At 43.2% G+C, this 17,358-nt stretch overlaps 2 protein-coding genes across 6 annotated transcripts in view; both read left to right on the top strand.

The window, feature by feature from the left end:
* LOC306666656 (patr class I histocompatibility antigen, A-126 alpha chain-like) overlaps nt 1-4,582 on the top strand; it is an 86,389-nt gene extending 81,807 nt beyond the window's left edge. For 3 of the 5 annotated variants that reach the window (XM_079148881.1, XM_079148877.1, XM_079148875.1), the window contains one exon: nt 4,144-4,582. Coding sequence is in view for 2 of the 5 variants with exons in the window: in XM_079148879.1 (XP_079005005.1) it covers nt 3,931-3,932 (2 nt within the window). In the remaining 3 variants the exon portion in view is untranslated. Of the gene's footprint in view, nt 1-3,930 lie in introns of all 5 variants that reach the window. The other 2 variants (XM_079148879.1, XM_079148878.1) reach the window with 1 other exon arrangement.
* LOC306666967 (HLA class I histocompatibility antigen, alpha chain E-like) lies at nt 811-2,857 on the top strand (the record flags this gene model as incomplete). Its single annotated transcript, XM_079149221.1, is given in 5 exon segments — nt 811-855; nt 1,348-1,429; nt 1,432-1,681; nt 2,191-2,510; nt 2,637-2,857. Coding segments are annotated over 5 exon segments (903 nt in total). The 3' UTR covers nt 2,843-2,857.
* Nucleotides 4,583-17,358: the final 12,776 nt, after the last annotated feature.

Raw genomic sequence — 17,358 nt, 5'->3', positions numbered from 1 at the left:
TATTTTATATATATATATATATGTTGTTTAGATTATACTGACTATGCAAATGTTCTTCACAACTAGACTTGAAGCTTTCATTACTTTGTTTCCTTGAACTGATTTTCAACTTCCCTGCAATTAATAAAATTGTTGTCTCTTCATTTGCTTGGTTTCTGTTTTACTCATTACTGGAACTTTCCTGAACTCTCCCCCAGGGTCTCTGCTATGATTTGAATGTGTGCCTCAAAGTTCATGTATTACAAACTTGATCTTCAATGTAGTGGTGTGGGAAATGGGACCAAACGGGAGGTGGGTGAATCTTGAGGGTCCGGCTTTCATAAATAAATCAGTTCTGTTATCTTGGGGGTGGGTTGGACCTTCCTGGCTCTCTTGCCCTTACACCTTCTACCACTTGAGGAAATAGCAGGAGGGCCCTAGCCAGATGCTAGTGCCATGATCTTGGACTTCCCAACCTTAATAATGGTGAGAAAACAAATACCTGTTCTTCATAATTTACTCAACATGTGGTGTTAGAGCAGCCAAACAGACTAAGACTGTCTCCATGAGTACATTCAAGCGTAGCCAGGTCCCACCAACTTGGTCTTTGTGAAGACCCCTGTCCTAGAGCTCCCAGTCCTGCCAGACCTGGACTGGGTGCCTTCACACCTGGAGTGAGGCTGACTCCCTCGTCTCTTTCACCTCCTGGGGGAACACTTGGCATCCCTCTTTTGTGCTGGCTCCCCTCTTACCTACGTTTTACATATCCCCTTTTCTTGGTTTTCTCCATATTTTTGTTTCTCACCTCATTTAGCCATATCCTCTAGGAACATGGAACAGAAAACACTTAAACATCAAGCATCTAAAATATCTTTCGTACACCCTAGCTCTTGTTCCAACTGTAACTTAGTACAGAATTGCTGTTGAAAATATTGTCACTTGGAATGCACGTGATATTGCTTCAACATTTTCTAGCTTCCAAGGTTGTTTTTCCTGCCTATTAAATGTTCAGTCTCTTCTCTATTTTCTGAATTTTCATTGCAATGTATCTTGGCAGGGGTCTGTTTTCATATTTGGGGGAGGGCAATTCAAATGTAATTTTGGGGAGAACTGTAAATGCTGAGAATATTTCCTGAGATTTTAAAATCTTTCCTTACTCTCTATTATTCTGGAATTCATATTGTTCAGTTGTTGGAAACCCTTTATTGATCGCCTTGTGCTCTTACAGTTCTTCTGTCTTCCTTACTATTCCTTTTCCAACAATATTAGTTCTTTTCTGTACTATTTTAATGGCCCAAATCGTTGGTGGGTACCCTCGACCCAGAGAGCGCCCGCGGTGACTGTGACCATGTTTCGTTCTCAGTTTAGGGACAAACCCGCGGGGTGGGCGGGGCGGGGACAGGCTCTCACACCATCCAGATGATGTATGGCTGCGACATGGGACCAGACGGACCCTCCTCCGCGGGTACGAGCAGTTCGCCTACGATGGCTCGGATTACCTCGCCCTGAACAATGACCTGCGCTCCTGGACCGCGGCGGACATGGCGCCCCCAGTGCAAGTGGGAGGCGTCCAGTGTCTTGGAGGAAGACAGGGCCTACCTGGAGGGCACCTGTGTGGAGTGGCTCCCCAGATACCTGGAGAACGGGAAGGAGATGCTGAAATGCGCGGGTATGAGCCGCTGCTGACACCCTCTGACCGCCTGTAGATCTTTCTGTCAGCTTCCCACAGTGAGGGGAGGAGAGTGGCACCCACGCTGGACACCGCCCTGCTCCTCTCCAGAGGGAGGCCGGTGGGCCTGGATTCCCAGGTGTGTCCTAGAGGAACTGAAGGCCGCTTTCTCTCAGGACAACTGAGGGATGCAGTCTCTCCCTGGCTGGTGGGAAAGAAGGAATAACTGACCACAGTTCCCTGGTGGCAGTTTTGGCATCAAGGACAGACTATCAGGTCCACTCCAGCCTAGTGTCTCTGGAGGTCTGACTCCAGCTTTTCCACGTGTCTCAGCCTCTACCCAAAGGGAATCTGAAGTCCCTCTCAGGGACCTGAAACCTCTTCCACTAGCTTGTCTCAACCTGATTCTAGTATTTTCCAATAAATAGATGGTGCCGGAAGTCTCAGTCCCAGCTTGTGTCTAGGTTTTGTGCTTCCTCCCGAACCCCGATCACGTTGTCCATTCTCAGAATGGTCATGTGACGGCTGCTTCAGTGGCCCAGAGAGGTAATGCCAAAATGTCTGAATTTCTGTGTTCTTTCTCTCAGACCCCCCAAAACACAGGTGACTCACCACACTAACCCTGAAGGAGACGTCACTCTGAGGTGCTGGGCCCTGGGCTTCTACCCTAAGGAGATCACCCTGATATGGCAACGAGATGGGGAGGACCTGACCCAGGACATGGAACTTGTGGAGACCAGGCCTGCAGGGGATGGAAACTTCCAGAAATGGGCAGCTGTGGTGGTGCCTGCTGGAGAGGAGCAGAGACACACGTGCCATGTGCATCATGAGGGGCTGCCTGAGCCCCTGGCCCTGAGATGGGGTAAGGAGGGGTGAGGGCACAGAGCCTGTTGTCAGGAGAGCAGGAGGCTTTCTGGAGACCCTCAGCAGGGTATGGACTGAGAGCTGGGGATCAGGGCCCCTCACCTCACTCCCCTTCCTCTCCCAGAGCCACCCCCTCAGCCCACCATCCCCAAGGTGGGAATTGTTGCTGGCCTGCTTCTCCTTGGAGCTGTTGTCACTGGAGCTGTGGTCACTTTTGTCTTGTGGAAGAAGAAAAACACAGGTAGGAAAAGTGCAGGGTCTGAATTTTTGTCCCACAGGTGGTTTCAGGTACCTGGTAGAAGTGTGCCCTGCCTTGTTAATGGGAAGTGACATCTACACTGTTTACTCTTTGTAAATCACATAGGCATTAAAGGACATAAAACCTCTTGATTTTTAGGTTATGGGGACCTGATTCCCAGCATTTACAGGCCAGAGGGGAATTTCCCTGCTGAGGACAGATCACCAGGAGAACAACTGGTTTCATCCCTACATATCTACTTTCTTCTTGTCTCCTCATCCTTCCCTATATCTGCAACACAGTTTCCAGTGTCCAGCACTAGGAGGAAGCTCCAAGACCTGTTTCCAACCTGTTCTCTCATAGGATACTTTATTCCCACAGGTGTGAATAATGGGACTTAAACACCAGCTGCCTCTAATATGAAGAACCGTCATCCCTGGGACCCAGGGGACGGGAAGCCATGGGGAGCTTACCCATCCCATGATTCTTCCATTACCCACATCTCCTGTGGGCTCCGACCAGGTTCTGGTTTTTTTTTTTTTTTTCTTTTTTTCTTTCTTTCTTTATTTTTTTTTATTTATTTATTTTTTATTTTTTATAAATTTACATAGAGTAATGTTGTTTGATTCATTCTGTTATTTTTTCCCTTCCCCCCACCCCTCCCACCCCTCTTTACCCTCTATACAGTACTTCCTTCCTCCATACTTGCCCCCCTCCCTAACCCTAACTCTAACCCTAACACTAACCCTTCCCTCCCCCCCATTATGTGTCATCCTCCACTTATTAGCGATATCATTCGTCCTTTGGCTTTTTGAGATTGGCTTATCTCACTTAGCATGATATTCTCCAATTTCATCCATTTGCCTGCAAATGCCATAATTTTATCATTCTTTATGGCTGAGTAATGTTCCATTGTATATATATACCACAGTTTCTTTATCCATTCATCAATTGAAGGGCATCTAGGTTGGTTCCACAGTCTGGCTATTGTGAATTGAGCAGCTATGAACATTGATGTGGCTGTATCTCTGTAGTATGCTGATTTTAAGTCCTTTGGGTATAGGCCAAGGAGTGGGATAGCTGGGTCAAATGGAGGGTCCATTCCAAGTTTTCTAAGGAATCTCCACACTGCTTTCCAGAGTGGCTGCACTCAGGTTCTGGTTTTGTTCTGCCTAGGCAGAGACAGTGCCCAGGGCTCTGATGTGTCTCTGACTGCTTAAAAAGATGGGACCCTGGAGGGTCTGAAGAGGGAGAGGGGTTGGAGTACTGGGAGACTCCTGGGTTACAGGGACTCTCATGGGGATTTTTGACATTTTGAGTGTTTAGTGGGTTGTTCAGAGTGTCTTCCTTAGAATGAGTGATCCGAATTTGTTCATAACACTTTCTTTTACAGTTGAGACAGCAGCCTTCTGTGGGACTGACTAATACAGGATTTTTTTAGTTCTCTTCCTGCTCCCTACTGAGAATTCAGAGGTCCCTACTTTTCTTTGTGCAGCTGGCATCTATCTGTGTCTATGAGTCTGTGTTCCTGTCACCATCATGTGAGGAAAGGGAGAGAGGAGCACATCCCTGACCACCAAGACCCCTCCCCAAGTCTGTTCACTTCCTCAATCAGCTTTCCTCTGTAGCAGATGTGAGGCTGGATGTCTTCAGTCCTGATTTAGCTTTATGTTGCCCTGGGATGTAGTTTCTTTCTTCCCTATTGAAAAACAGAATCTGGATCTTGATTTATATTTCACATTTGTGCCCTAAAGTGTGGTTGATGGGTTAATTAAAGGAAAAGAGGACTCCTAAAATTTCTGAGAGAAAATAAAACCTGAAACCTTCCAGAATCCACGTTTGCTGTGCTGCATCTGCTGCAGGTGGGGACTGTAGAGGGATGAAAAGAACCGAGGGTGGACGTGGTGGCACCCAGTCTGTGCTCAATCCATCCTGGGCTTTTATGTGGTCATCCTCAGCTGCATTCTCTTCCCTGCTCCTTAGACATAGTCCCTTCAGTTGAACATCATCCCTCCAAGATGTGTGATGAAGGGACTCAGGCATCAGCAGGAGTGGTCCTGGGACCATGGGCAGGGAGGGCATCATGCCACTGGGTTAGCACAGATGAGACCTGAGACTGACCTTCATCATTTTTGGTTTCTCAGTTTCTATAGAGAAAATTATCTCTTTTCTGGTTATTAAGTAAGATTTCTGGTATCATTCTCCTCTGGGTGTCTCATCTTTGACAGCAACAGGAGTCACTTTTCCTGTCATTCCACAAAAATCAAGGGCAGTTCCATGGATTGTATTTTCTATCATTCCTGCAATATTTTTAAGGGAGCCAGATTATGGAAATAGTAGAGAGGGGGCTCTCTTGATTTCTCATCTTAGATAAATTTCTCTTAGGGTTCCATCTTCTCTATGTCACAGCTTCACTGTCCTTAACAATACTAATCCTAGGACTTACTACGTTGAAAATTCTTGGATAGACAAAACAGCATAATAGAAGTTTCTGTTTAGTTGGAAAGTATGACCCATTTGTTAAGAACCATCTTTTCTCAAGATCAAAATGTGCTTGGGTGCTGTGGAGGGCAGGAGGGCTGGTGTGCAGGGAGGAGGGCAGCACTTCTAAGAAAAGCCCAGATGGCTCTGACCCCTGTGTGAGGAGCCCTTGTGCTGCAGATGCTACAGCAGCAGTTGGTCTGAGGCTCCTTTAATTAATGGTAATGTCTCTAGAAGAGGGAGGGGCTGACACTGATCATTCTTTCAGCTCTTCTTTGTTGAGACTGAATAGGTGACACCCAGTTTGCATCTAGGATACATCAGGGAACTGAAAACAAACCAAAAATCTCACTTTTGTGGGACCCATGTTCTATAGGAAAGAAAAAGTAGATACACTCTAAATAAAGTATATAAGGACAGCATTCATGTTAGGTGGTTAAGTGTTGCAGGGCAGGTGTCAGAATGGGTGATTGGGGATAGGGAAGATTACTGTAAAACCATCAGCATAGAACGTATTAGCAAGGAGACATTTAAGGATGGATTTGAAGATCATGAAGGAATTTTTCAGATTTTTCAGGATGTTTAGAGGAAGATCTTTCTAGGCAGGAGGAAGCTGCCCTGAAAATGCAAGACAGCAGGATCCTGTGTTGTGTTCTAGGGAGAGGGAGGATCTGGAATATCCTCAGCAGAGTCAGAGAGGAGCTCAGGGGCAGGCCAGCCACAAGATCTGGAGGTTGATGGGAGGAATCTTGCATTGAGTGAGGCAGTTTTGAGTAAAGCAGTCATGGTGCATCTTTTGAAAGCATCACACTAACTGCTGAGCTAAGAACAGAATTGAGATGGGAGTACTAGCAAGGCAGCATGGAAACCATAAGGAACTAGTCTCTCCTATGGTGGACATGTTGGTCACTTCACCTGGAGTATGAGCAGGGGAAATAGTGGAAGTGTTTGATGCTGCACACATTTTGAAGATGGACTTTACAGCACTTCCTATTGAACTTCACTGCAGTATGAGAAAGAGGAAGTAAGAGAGGACCAAAAATTTGTGACACTATAATCAGAAAGATAATGGAAGAAGAGAAGATTGACAGGTGCAAGTGTGAGGACAGGACTTTGCAGACACTCAGTGGAGGTGCTGAGCTGAGTTGTTCAAACTTGCTATACAAGAGCTGATGATCAATCTGCTCTCAGTAGACCCAAGGACTTGATGTAAATATGCCTCTTTTGCTTGACTGATGTTAGTCCGGGACACGGAGGGGGGGCAGTAAAGGTGAACTGGCTCACTCTCACTTTCTGTATGTGCCTTGTTGTTTGGTAACAAACTTTTCAGAGTCCAGTGTTAGGGCACTTAGTACACATTTGAGTAGCATTGCTCTAGACAGGACAGTGTTCCAGCCTCTGCCTGGTGTCAGATTAACAGCAGGAAGGAATCAGTTCATAGTTCATGGTGATTCCATTTTTAGTAAAATGAGTGTAAGTTTGCCTCTTTCCCTAAAATCATCTAGAAGGAATACATAAAACAGAAGAAGCCTCCAAAAGTAGAAAAGTAAAATAACAATTCTTTAGCTTAAATTAAGTATAAATGTGTGCAAATTAAATTAAATTTAGTATAAATGTGTGCAAAAATTCATGAAAAAAAATTACTTATTCCAAGGTATTTGCCCAAACTGGAAAAATAGTATCTTTGATTTTTTTAGACTCAAGGTCTATTACTGTGTTAAGTTCTTGTCAGAATCACCAAATACCTGAGATAATTCACTTATAAAGAGGAAAGATTCATTATGGTTCACGGTTTTAGATTGGGAAGTCCATGAAGTCCTGCCATTTTATACCTGTAGTAAGGCAGCACGTCCTGTTGGGAGCACTGGGCAGAACAAAACCACTCACCTTCTTACCAGGAGCAATGGAGAAGAAGGGATTGGTGTCCAACAATGTCCTTCAAGGGCACAGTCCCCAATGTTCTAAGGACCTCCCACTAGGCCACAACTCTCAAGGATTTCACCATTTCCCTGTAGCACCACCCAGGGACAACGTGGGAACACTCGACATTCAATCATAACAAGCATACAGGTGATCATCCTCAGAGATGCTTTGAATAAGAAGTATAATAGGATACATTCTGGCTATCTGTTAAATCTGGAAAAAAAATTATATCCTCTGAGGAAGAAGTGAAATCATTTTCTCTTCCCATGCCAAATTATTCTTAGTAAATTTCCTGTTTGTGAGCAGGAGAAGAAGAGGAGGAAGAACAAGAGGAGGAGGAGGAGGAGGAGGAGGAAGAAGAAGAAGAAGAAGAAGAAGAAGAAGAACAACAACAACAACAACAACAACAACAACAACTATTTTTGAGAATTTTCTATTCATCACCCCGGACTCTTACAGGTTTATCCCAAATTGCCTTTACCATTTTGGGCCAAAACTATGAGCCTTTATTTTGTTTTATAAATATCCTGGGTTGGTTTTGACACAAAAATTGAAGGGGGTATAAAAATTTCTATAGGAATTCATATTTATCCAATGCATCAAATAACTTATATAATTCATTTCAAAAGGAAACAAGAAGTGAGGAGCACAAATGTGTAAGTGCAAGTGAAAAACCACGACAGGATCAAAACTCAGTATAAACAAGAGATAGTTGGAAAGAGGTTCATGAGTGAATTACAAAACAAAACCTTACATACAATAACCAGTATTATGTGCAAAGAAATAAATGACAACCTTCAAAATGCCTGTGGAAGTACAAAACTAACCACAACCTAGCTGTTTTCAAAGACACCAAATTCGGTTATTAGAAAGTTAAATTGTAATAGTTATTCTAAAAATTCCATTCACTAACTTCTGCTCTAAGCCATAATGGACTAAGTAACACAAGAAATTCATTAAAAATATGAAAAGATAGAAAGACATTCAGACATCGAGTAAGTATGACAGAGACTACAATCTCTAAGAGAAAAGGAATGAAAGAGGTGAGGCCTGCAGTTGTCCATCTTCCTTCCTGGATGTAGTTCCCAGAACACAGTGCAGGGAGGAGGAGCCCTACACAGCCCAGAAAGCTCAGGGAGTTGAGGGCACCGAGTTATGTGGATATTTGGAGAGGCCACAACAGCAGAGTATGCAAGATGAAGGCAGATAGAGAAGGCTGCAGAAAATAACAGCACTGCAGTTCTAGAGGGCACCTCTCACACCCTCAGTTCATCAATACACACATAAGAACACCATGCAAGGACAGGAAAAGATAGTCCAAAAGCACCAGAGGGAACAATGTATCTAGGGATACACAGGGAAGAAAAAGTTTCTGTTCCACTGGAAACAGAAAACTGGAAAGCTAATAGTTTGCTGGACATTGGAGACAGTATGCAGAAGGGTCTGTGACATTATTAATGAATAACATGTAGCATCAAACAAAAAATTATCAAGTATTCCATGAAAACAAGAAAATGCAACACGCAGAGAGCAGAGAAAAACAATTCAGGGAATTTAACATTAAGACAGTTATTGTAAATCAATTCCTCAAGCTCAGAAGGTTACATAAGAGGCAAAAATAGTAAGTCATGGTAGCTCAAGTTTGGAATTCCAGCTACTCAGGAGGCCGAGGCATGAGGATTGCAAGTTCAAGCACAGCCTGGGAAACTTAGCAAGACCCTGTCTCAAAATAAAATAAAAAGGTTTAGGTATACAGTGCTTACCTAGCACACACATGGCCCTGAGTTTGATCCCTAGTATCATAAAAATAGATAAATAAATCATTGAGGGTACATAAAAGATCAGAATAAATTTTGCAAAGATGAAAGGGCCTGACATGTGAAGTGAAATTATGGTACATCCTGCACTGCAGAATAAAAATCAGTGAGTTTGAAAACAAAGAAAGAAAATCTTTTCAAAATTACACAAAGCAATACTCGTAATATACTGCAGGGCTTATAACATATTCAGATATATACTTACAGATAACAACACAAAAAGAAAGGAAATACAACTATCAAGAATTTCCATATCTTGCTGAAATTAAATTAATATAAATCTGAAGAAGTTTCATAGAAAATTCCAGAGCAAACACCAATAAAAATATAGTGAAAAATTTTAAGGGAATTAACAAAGGGAATTTTCATTACAATACAAAATCAGGGCTGCCACTCCCACCACAGGCCACCACTCCATCAGAGTGCACAGGCCTGAGGAGAAGCCTCCAACTAGTAGGAGACCCTACTGTAGGTTCAATAGGCCAGGCTGTTGCTTCCTGGAGCCTGGGAGTCAGAGCTTCAAAGATGAGCCCTCCTGGTGTCTGATTTCACAGGATCACAGCTGGAGAGATATTTGCTTCAAGATGAATTGTACAATGTGTCTGTCTCACCCATATCTAATTTAAGTAAGATTTAGTTGAGACTATGGATGTAAAACATTAGAAATTGTGTGCTGGATTGAGTTAAGATCGGGAGGGTAATGGATAGATGAATGTCTTGCATGCAAGAAGGGTCTGAGTGAGAACCCAGCGCTTGTACAAGTCCCCACTCCCACCCAGGGAAGTTCATTTTTTGAAGTTCTAATCCCAATGTAACTGTGTTTGGAGACAGTTTATTTAAGAGATAATTGAGGCTAAATATAGTTATAAAAGTGGAGAAAAGGGATGGAAAGTAGGAGGGAAGGAAGGAAGGAATGGAGGAAGGAAGGAAGGAAGGAAGGAAGGAAGGAAGGAAGGAAGGAAGGGAGGGAGGGAGGAAGGAAGGGAGGGAGGGAGGGAGGGAGGGAGGGAACAGTGCAGCCCCAAACCAATAAAACTGTTGCCTCATGAGATAAGAAAAAGAGATCTTACTCCTCCTTCTCCTTCTTTCTTCCGTCTCTTTCTCACTCTCTCCATTAACCCACACAAAAATGCCAGGATGTTACCAAGCAGCACAGTATCCCACTCTGGGAAGAAGAGGTTAGGACTCAGTTGTTATTGGGCAGCTGTAACATTGCCTGGGAGGAAGCAAGCCAGGCCATAAGGTTTTCTACTCCAGGAAGTTTTGAAATCAAATTGGTAGTAAAATATTTTTATTTAAAGCCAACTTTGAAGAAAGATGGAAGAAACTTAATTGTTTCAATAATTCCATCTCCAAAATGACTAAAAATTCACAGAATTTATAAAGGAGAGGCAGAGAAGTGACATGGACAAGAAACATACTTATGCAGACTTGGTGATCCTGCAGATAGACAGGCCTGAGTGGGCATCTCTGCTCCCATCTACGGTGGAGATTGCCAGGGTGGGGGATCTGGCCTCCAACTTTTTTCTCTCAGCAGAAGAAATATATTCCCAATTCAGGGAGGGAATGTCCTCCAAACTTGATCTGATTCAAAATTGGTGTTTTAGGCAGCTTTGAGTCACAGTGACCAAAAGAAGACTGACAAGAACAACATGAACGAGGAAAAGTTCATTTGTGTTTTGGGGTTTCAGTGGTATCAGTGCCTAGACAGCCACCTGCATGGTTTGGGTCTAAGGTGATACAGACCATCAGGGCAGAAGGGTGTGGAGGAGAAGAGCAGCTCAGGACATGGCAATTTGGAAGCAGAGAGTGAGAGCTGAACTCACTGGGGACAAAATATATCCTTCTGGGGTCCAGCCCTAGCAGGGTTCCAGGGTCCTAGGTGGATGGGAGGCGTCGGCACGGTGGAGACACAGCACACAGAGACACCAAGTGTTCTGAGGCTGAATCTGTCTTTATTTTTTCTGCCAGCCTTTTTATAGATATTTTTCTTTAGTAAAGATTATATCATGTTTGATTAGTTTAAAATAAGAAAAACTTTCAAAAGTACAATCTATGCCTCTTCTCAAAGTACACATTCTCTCTGTATGACAACCCAGACCAAAACAACCTTATTTCCCACCTAGATTAAAACAACCTCATCTCCCAGCTAAACTGAGGGCACCATGATCTGCCAGCCTTCAACCTTCAGAACAAACGCATCACTAGATCTTCTGAGAAACCACCCCCACCATGAACTCCAGTGTTTAACAGTGAAAAGTTTTTACTATTATTAAAGGGCAAAGAAATCAACTTATAATTAATATTTAGTCTATTCTAATTTCATATAATGGTGGACTATAATCATTCTGATTCTCAAAAAATTAGACTAAAGTAGGAGAAGCACAAATTATATTTATGACTAACCTTAATGTTTTTATTATGTAAAGTATCTCTAGAATCAACTACTGAAACTAGGAAAGCAACAAAGTTTAAACACCGCATCCAAGCTCAGAGGAATGTCTCTTTATCTATTATACCAAGGCAATCACAGTCTCCTTTAAACTTGAGCACAGCTACAATTGTTTATTTTCATATATTTTATCTATGTATTACTGCTAAATTTTTATGGTGCACTATTTTGTGTCCCAATACAGTAAGACCTTCCCAATGTTCTTTCAATAAATTTCTAAATGATATATTCATTATTAATATTAAAAAGCAACTACACCTGGAGACATGCCATGCCTATGGTCCTCAAGAGGGAGGACAATCAACAGAACCATGTCAAGTGTTGAGTCCTCTATTCCAACAGTCTGTGTCCAGTGTCGGAGTGGCAGGAAATAGATGCAGCATTTAGGTGCAGGCACCCCCAGTGACATAGCTCCTCCACACACACCCTACTTGTCTACAGTTACCACCTGGTTCATTCCTCTCAGTGGATCAATCCACTTATTAGGTTACAACTCTCATCATCTAATCATTTCACCTATGGATGTTTTTGCATTGCCTAACATGGGACCTTTTGGGGGACACCCCATATCTAAACCATAAAGTAGGAAATTAGGTTTTATTCCTAGCTAGCTTTGAAGAAACATGGATGACATATAATTGTTTCAGTAAAGCCCTGGGACAGGGAAAGCTTTGAAAATTGGGAGAGATACATTAGGAAGAAGGACCAAAATTTCACAGGTTTTACCTGCTTAGGAGTAATTGTAGCCCAAATACACTTTACGGGTTCTTCCTATTTCTGCATTCATGGAGTCTTCTCCTCATAGCAAAGGAGCCAGGACTTCATGTGGCCATCATCTGTGCCTCAAAACTTTATATTAGGCTTGTTAGTGTTCAGATAACCCTTTTCATTAGTTCACTGGGTGAGCTTTTGTGAACTGTATGTGGAGAGCTCAGTTACATCAGTTCATTCAAGGAGACTCATCTGTAGTTGGAGCTGATTCAGATGACGAGACTCTGGAATTTACACTGGTTAGGTGATGGGATGATTCTTTTGGAAGTCTTGAGTGGAAAGCAGTTTATTGTGCATGTGGAAGGGATATGAATAATTTGAGGTCAGAAGGATGACTGTGGTGGTTTTGAACTGATCACAAGTTCCTTGATACTCAAGAGGAGAAACTGGTTCCCCTCCCCATGAACATGGCTGGACTTACGAAATTCTCCTGTGGTAAAGAGACAAAGCAGAAAGGCACGGGGTCTCCTGCTTGCTCTGGTTTCTCTTGCATCATTCACTCTTATCTAAGCCATCTTCAAGTGGACAGTCATCTAAGGGAGTCCCCAGTGGCCAGGAACTGAGGGTCGTGGCCAAGAGCTACAGGAATGAGCTGTGAATGAGGTCCTTTTCTGCCAATCAGCCTTCCAGTTTGGCCTTGTACTGTGCCCATAGGAAAGGAACAGGATAATAAATAAACTCTGGTAATATTAAGCTGCTCCCTTTTGGAGTGGTTGTGACAAATCAGCAAATATAAATGTACAGGGATTAACTATGTGATCAAGCACTTTCTTCTCTTCAGAAACAAGAAAAAGCACCCAGAAGAAATTGGAGTTATTTATATAGATATTTGGTATAAAAAGACTGCCAAATGACTTTTTATCTACTGAGTCCATCCTTCAAAAGTGTCCTCTTGAATGATTTCAATTGTTTTTAGAATCCCATTTTAATTTTCTTCCTAACTTAATTTTTGTCACTATTTTCATAAGGGTTTCCTTAAGATTACAATGCTCATCTTAACTAATCTGTCTACCTCCTATTACCATTGTCTTAGTTTGCATAAATATGGAAATCTTTAGACTTCTAAACTTTTCTCATTGTTATCGGTATTATATTTAGTATATCTATTCAAAGTTCAAAGTCCCCAAGTTAAAGCTCTATTCGTATTTGTTAAGTAAGTGTAAGAAAGCAAAACATGGTGGTGCAAACCTGTTAATCTAGGGTCCCAGGAGGCTGAGGCAAGAAGATTTCAAGTTCAAAGCCAGCCTCAACAATTATCAAGGCCCTATGCAACTTAACAAAAACTGTTTCAAGATAAAATATAAAGAAGGACTGGAGATGTGGTTCAGTGTTTAAGCACTACACTTTGTTTTAAATCCCACTACCAAAAAATAAAAGGTCAGAGAGAGAGAGAGAGAGAGAGGGAGAGAGTTACTTTTTTGCATTGAGCCATACGTTTGCCATTTCTGATGCTCCTACCTTCTGAGTTTTCTACTGGTATTGTTTGCTTTCAAAGTGGAGAATTCCTTTACCATTACATCCAGTGCAGATCAATAGGCAATGATATGCTTTACAATTCATTGGAACATTTGTTTATTTTCTCTTCATACTTGAAGGACACTTTTGCTAGATATATACTTAAAGTTTGACTATGTTTTACTCAGAGACTTAAAGGTGTTCCCTCACTTTCTTGTTCTATGGTCTCTGCTAAGTCATCAGGCAGAAAAGGAGTTTCCAGATAACAAGAAGCAGGAAAAGTAACTGGGTAGGCCCAAAACTTTTGATGTTAACAGCTACAGTAAACCTTAGGAGTCTCTCCTCTAATTAAAAGTCTGGTAGTTTGAGTGGCACAGATGTGCTGTTGACAAGATAGGCACTTGTAGCATAAAGATTGAAGTGAAAAGATATGCCATGCCAACAGTAAGCAGGCTGGGGTAGTCACCATGCTATCAGAAAAATGCATTTCAAAACAAAATGTGTTACAGGAGATAAAGAAGGACACTTCATGAGACTAAAAGGGTCAGGAGGAAGACAGCACTCAGAAATGTACATGGTCCCAAAAACACTGCCTTAGAGCACATGAGGCAGAATTGACAGAATAACACTGAGAAATACATGGCTCAAGAAAGGCAACCAGAGAGTTTCATATTCTTCTCAGTAATTTAGACTACAGCTAGAGGAAAAGAAAGCAAAGAGATAGATGGGGAACACACTAAAAGCAAACTAGACTTCTCTAACATTAACAAGATGCACACAAATATTAACAAGAGCATATACAGCATTTCAAGTGCAAATGGTATGTCTGCCAGGCTAGACCAGTTTTTGGAACCATAAAACAATTCTCAACAAATGTGAAGATACTGTATTGAGATGCTGAGGTTGGTCGCAATCGCAAGCAAGCCGGCCAAGCCAGACTGCCCAACCCCCAAGCCGAGCTTCTTTATAGGCTGGTGCAGGCATTTTGAATTATTCCTGAGGGTGTGGCCATCATCATTGGAAAGGCAGCTCCCTTCCTGAGATACCTACAGGAGACTGGAGGACCTTTGACAGGACCCATGAGTCAAGAAGAGGAGGTATTGTGAGACTCAGGACCAACTCAGAGCCACCAGGCGAGTCTCTCCCACTGGGCAGGCTCCCCGGATGGGGCAGTAGTCCCAGAACACAGGGAACTTCGGGAGTAGAGTGGCCCAGGGAGACTCCCCCGCTGGAGCCATGAGCCTGGTTAACCAGGAGCATTGCAGGGAGGGCCACACATGGAGATGCTTTGACGCAGTGTGAGGGTCCCAGGCCCAGGTGGCAGGACCAGATCACAGGGAGCTTCTCGGAGGAGGGCCACACAACAAGACACTTTGGCGCAGGGTGAGGCTCCCTGACCTAGAGGATAGCTCTGGTCCCCAGGGAACGTAGCAGAGGAGGGCCATGCAGCAAGGGAGGCCCTCGCAGGGCCAGGCTCTCCAACCCAGGCTGTAGGTCGAGACCCCTGGGAACATCGCAGAGGAGGGCTGCCCAGTCCAGGTGGTAGTTCTGGACTGAAGGGAACTTCTTGGAGGAGAGTTGCCCAGTGAAACTTCCCCACCACGTGGGTCTTCCCTGCTGGGTGGGGCTTTCTCACCAGGGCAGTAGGACCAGACACAGGCCCAGATCAGACATGCCCCAGTCTACAGTCTAGTCCCCCTTTGGCTGACCATCAGTCAACAAGTGGAGGCACCTCTGCCCACTGACAGGGAATATACCCCACCTGAATGTGACCATCCCTAGAGGGGCAGCTTCCTTGTGGAGCACCGCATTATCAAGTTCCCCCAAGAATTCAGGCTACAGAAGGCTAGAGGGTGAATTGTTGGAAATCTATAGGGATAATAGTAGTCAATAGAGGAAATCTGCAATATCTCAGAGTTTCACTACTAGAAGGATAGATACCTGAGCAGTATGAGAAAACAAGGGAAGAAAATGTCCCAAACAAACCTAGATGCTACATCAATAAAATCCAATGACAGCATGGCAGAAGAAATGTCTGAAAGGAAGTTCAGAATGTACATAAATAAAATCATCAGAGAAGCAAACAATGAGATGAAAGAGCAAATGCAGGCTTTGAATGATCACACCACCCAACAGTTAAAAGAGCAAATGCAGGAAGCAAAAGATCATTTCAAGAAAGAGAGATACTGAAAAAAAAACCAAACTGAAATCCTTGAAATGAAGGAAACAATAAACCAAATTAAAAACTCCATAGAAAGCATAACCAATAGGATAGAACATCTGGAAAACAGAACCTCAGACATTGAAGGCAAAATAATTAACCTTGAAAACAAAGTTGACCAAACAGAGAAGATGGTAAGAAATCATGAACAGAATCTACAAGAATTATGGGATATCATGAAAAGGCCAAATTTAAGAATTATTGGGATTGAGGAAGGCACAGAGAAACAAACTAAAGGAATGAACAATCTATTCAGTGAAATAATATCAAAAAATTTACCAAATCTGTTAGTATAGAATCTAGATTTGTTTGGATCATTTTCTTCCCTTGTTTTTTCATGTTGTTCATGTATCTTCCCCTCTAGCAGTGCAGATCTGGGGTATTGCAGATTTCCCCCTATAGCCTTATAGTGGCCCTATAGGTTTCCAAAACCTTTTCTTTAAGGGGAGATCAGTATTAGCAGTGCTGAATTCAGACACTGTGCAATCCTAGACCAAATAGCCCCTATGAGGACATTAACAAAATTGTCATAATAAACAGAATGAGTTCAAATATTATCTTCAGTAAAACAAACAGATTTGCAATAAGGTCTGCAGTTTCTAATGGAGAACAAAGAGGATGCAGAGGGATGTAGAATGTGACTGTTAATGGGATAAAAGAATATACAGAAGTTCTAGATTAAAGAAAGGGTGAGAGTGTAATCAAAAGAAATTGGATGTTAGCATGCAAAAAGGGAGAAAGAGACTCTGAGGGAACAGGTAAACAAAAGGAAAAGAGAGCAAGAAAAGTAAAGAAATAAAAACTTAAAATATTTCAATAGGGAGAAAAAAGAATATCTACAGTATAACAGTGATATAGTAATAAAACCTCCCAGTCTTTAGTAGCCTGACACATGAGAGGTACCTGACAATGAGCTTCAGGTCTCCAGCAGGCATCTCAGGATGGGATTTGCCCCACCTAAAGATCGAAGCTCCGGCTTCCAGGATAACCCAAGATGGCCGCTCTGACTTCCAAATGTGTTGGCAACTGGGGAGCTGCAGCTCAGGGTGTGGACGTGGTCAGCTGGAGGTCCTGGAGGGGAGGTGCGGTTGGTCAGGCAGGGGACCTGGAGGCCGCGTGTGTTTGGTGTGGTTGAGGGATCCTGGAGGCGGGGTGTAGTTGTCTGTGGTCCTGGTGATAGGGCACAGTCAGTTGGTCTGGGGGTCCTGGTGGCAGGGAGCAGTCAGTCAATGTGAGGGCCCCAGGGGCAGGGAGTGATCAGTCGGGCTGAGGTATCCTGGAGGCGGGGCTCAGTCAGTTCGGTCAGGGGTCCTGCGGGGCCTGGCTGTTGTCTCAAAATGGTGGCAGCACATGTAATCAAACCTGCAGGTACTGTGACAGAGAACTTCCAGGCAACAGCAGGCAGTTGGTGCTCCACTGGCGGTCGGTGATCAGTTTGCTGACTGTTGTCCAACGATCAGGAGGTGAACCTGGTGCGGTGGATGATGG

The sequence above is a fragment of the Sciurus vulgaris genome, assembly GCF_902686455.1.
Source record: "Sciurus vulgaris genome assembly, chromosome: 7".
Lineage (NCBI taxonomy): Eukaryota > Metazoa > Chordata > Mammalia > Rodentia > Sciuridae > Sciurus > Sciurus vulgaris.
This window is presented reverse-complemented; position numbering and strand designations above follow the sequence as displayed.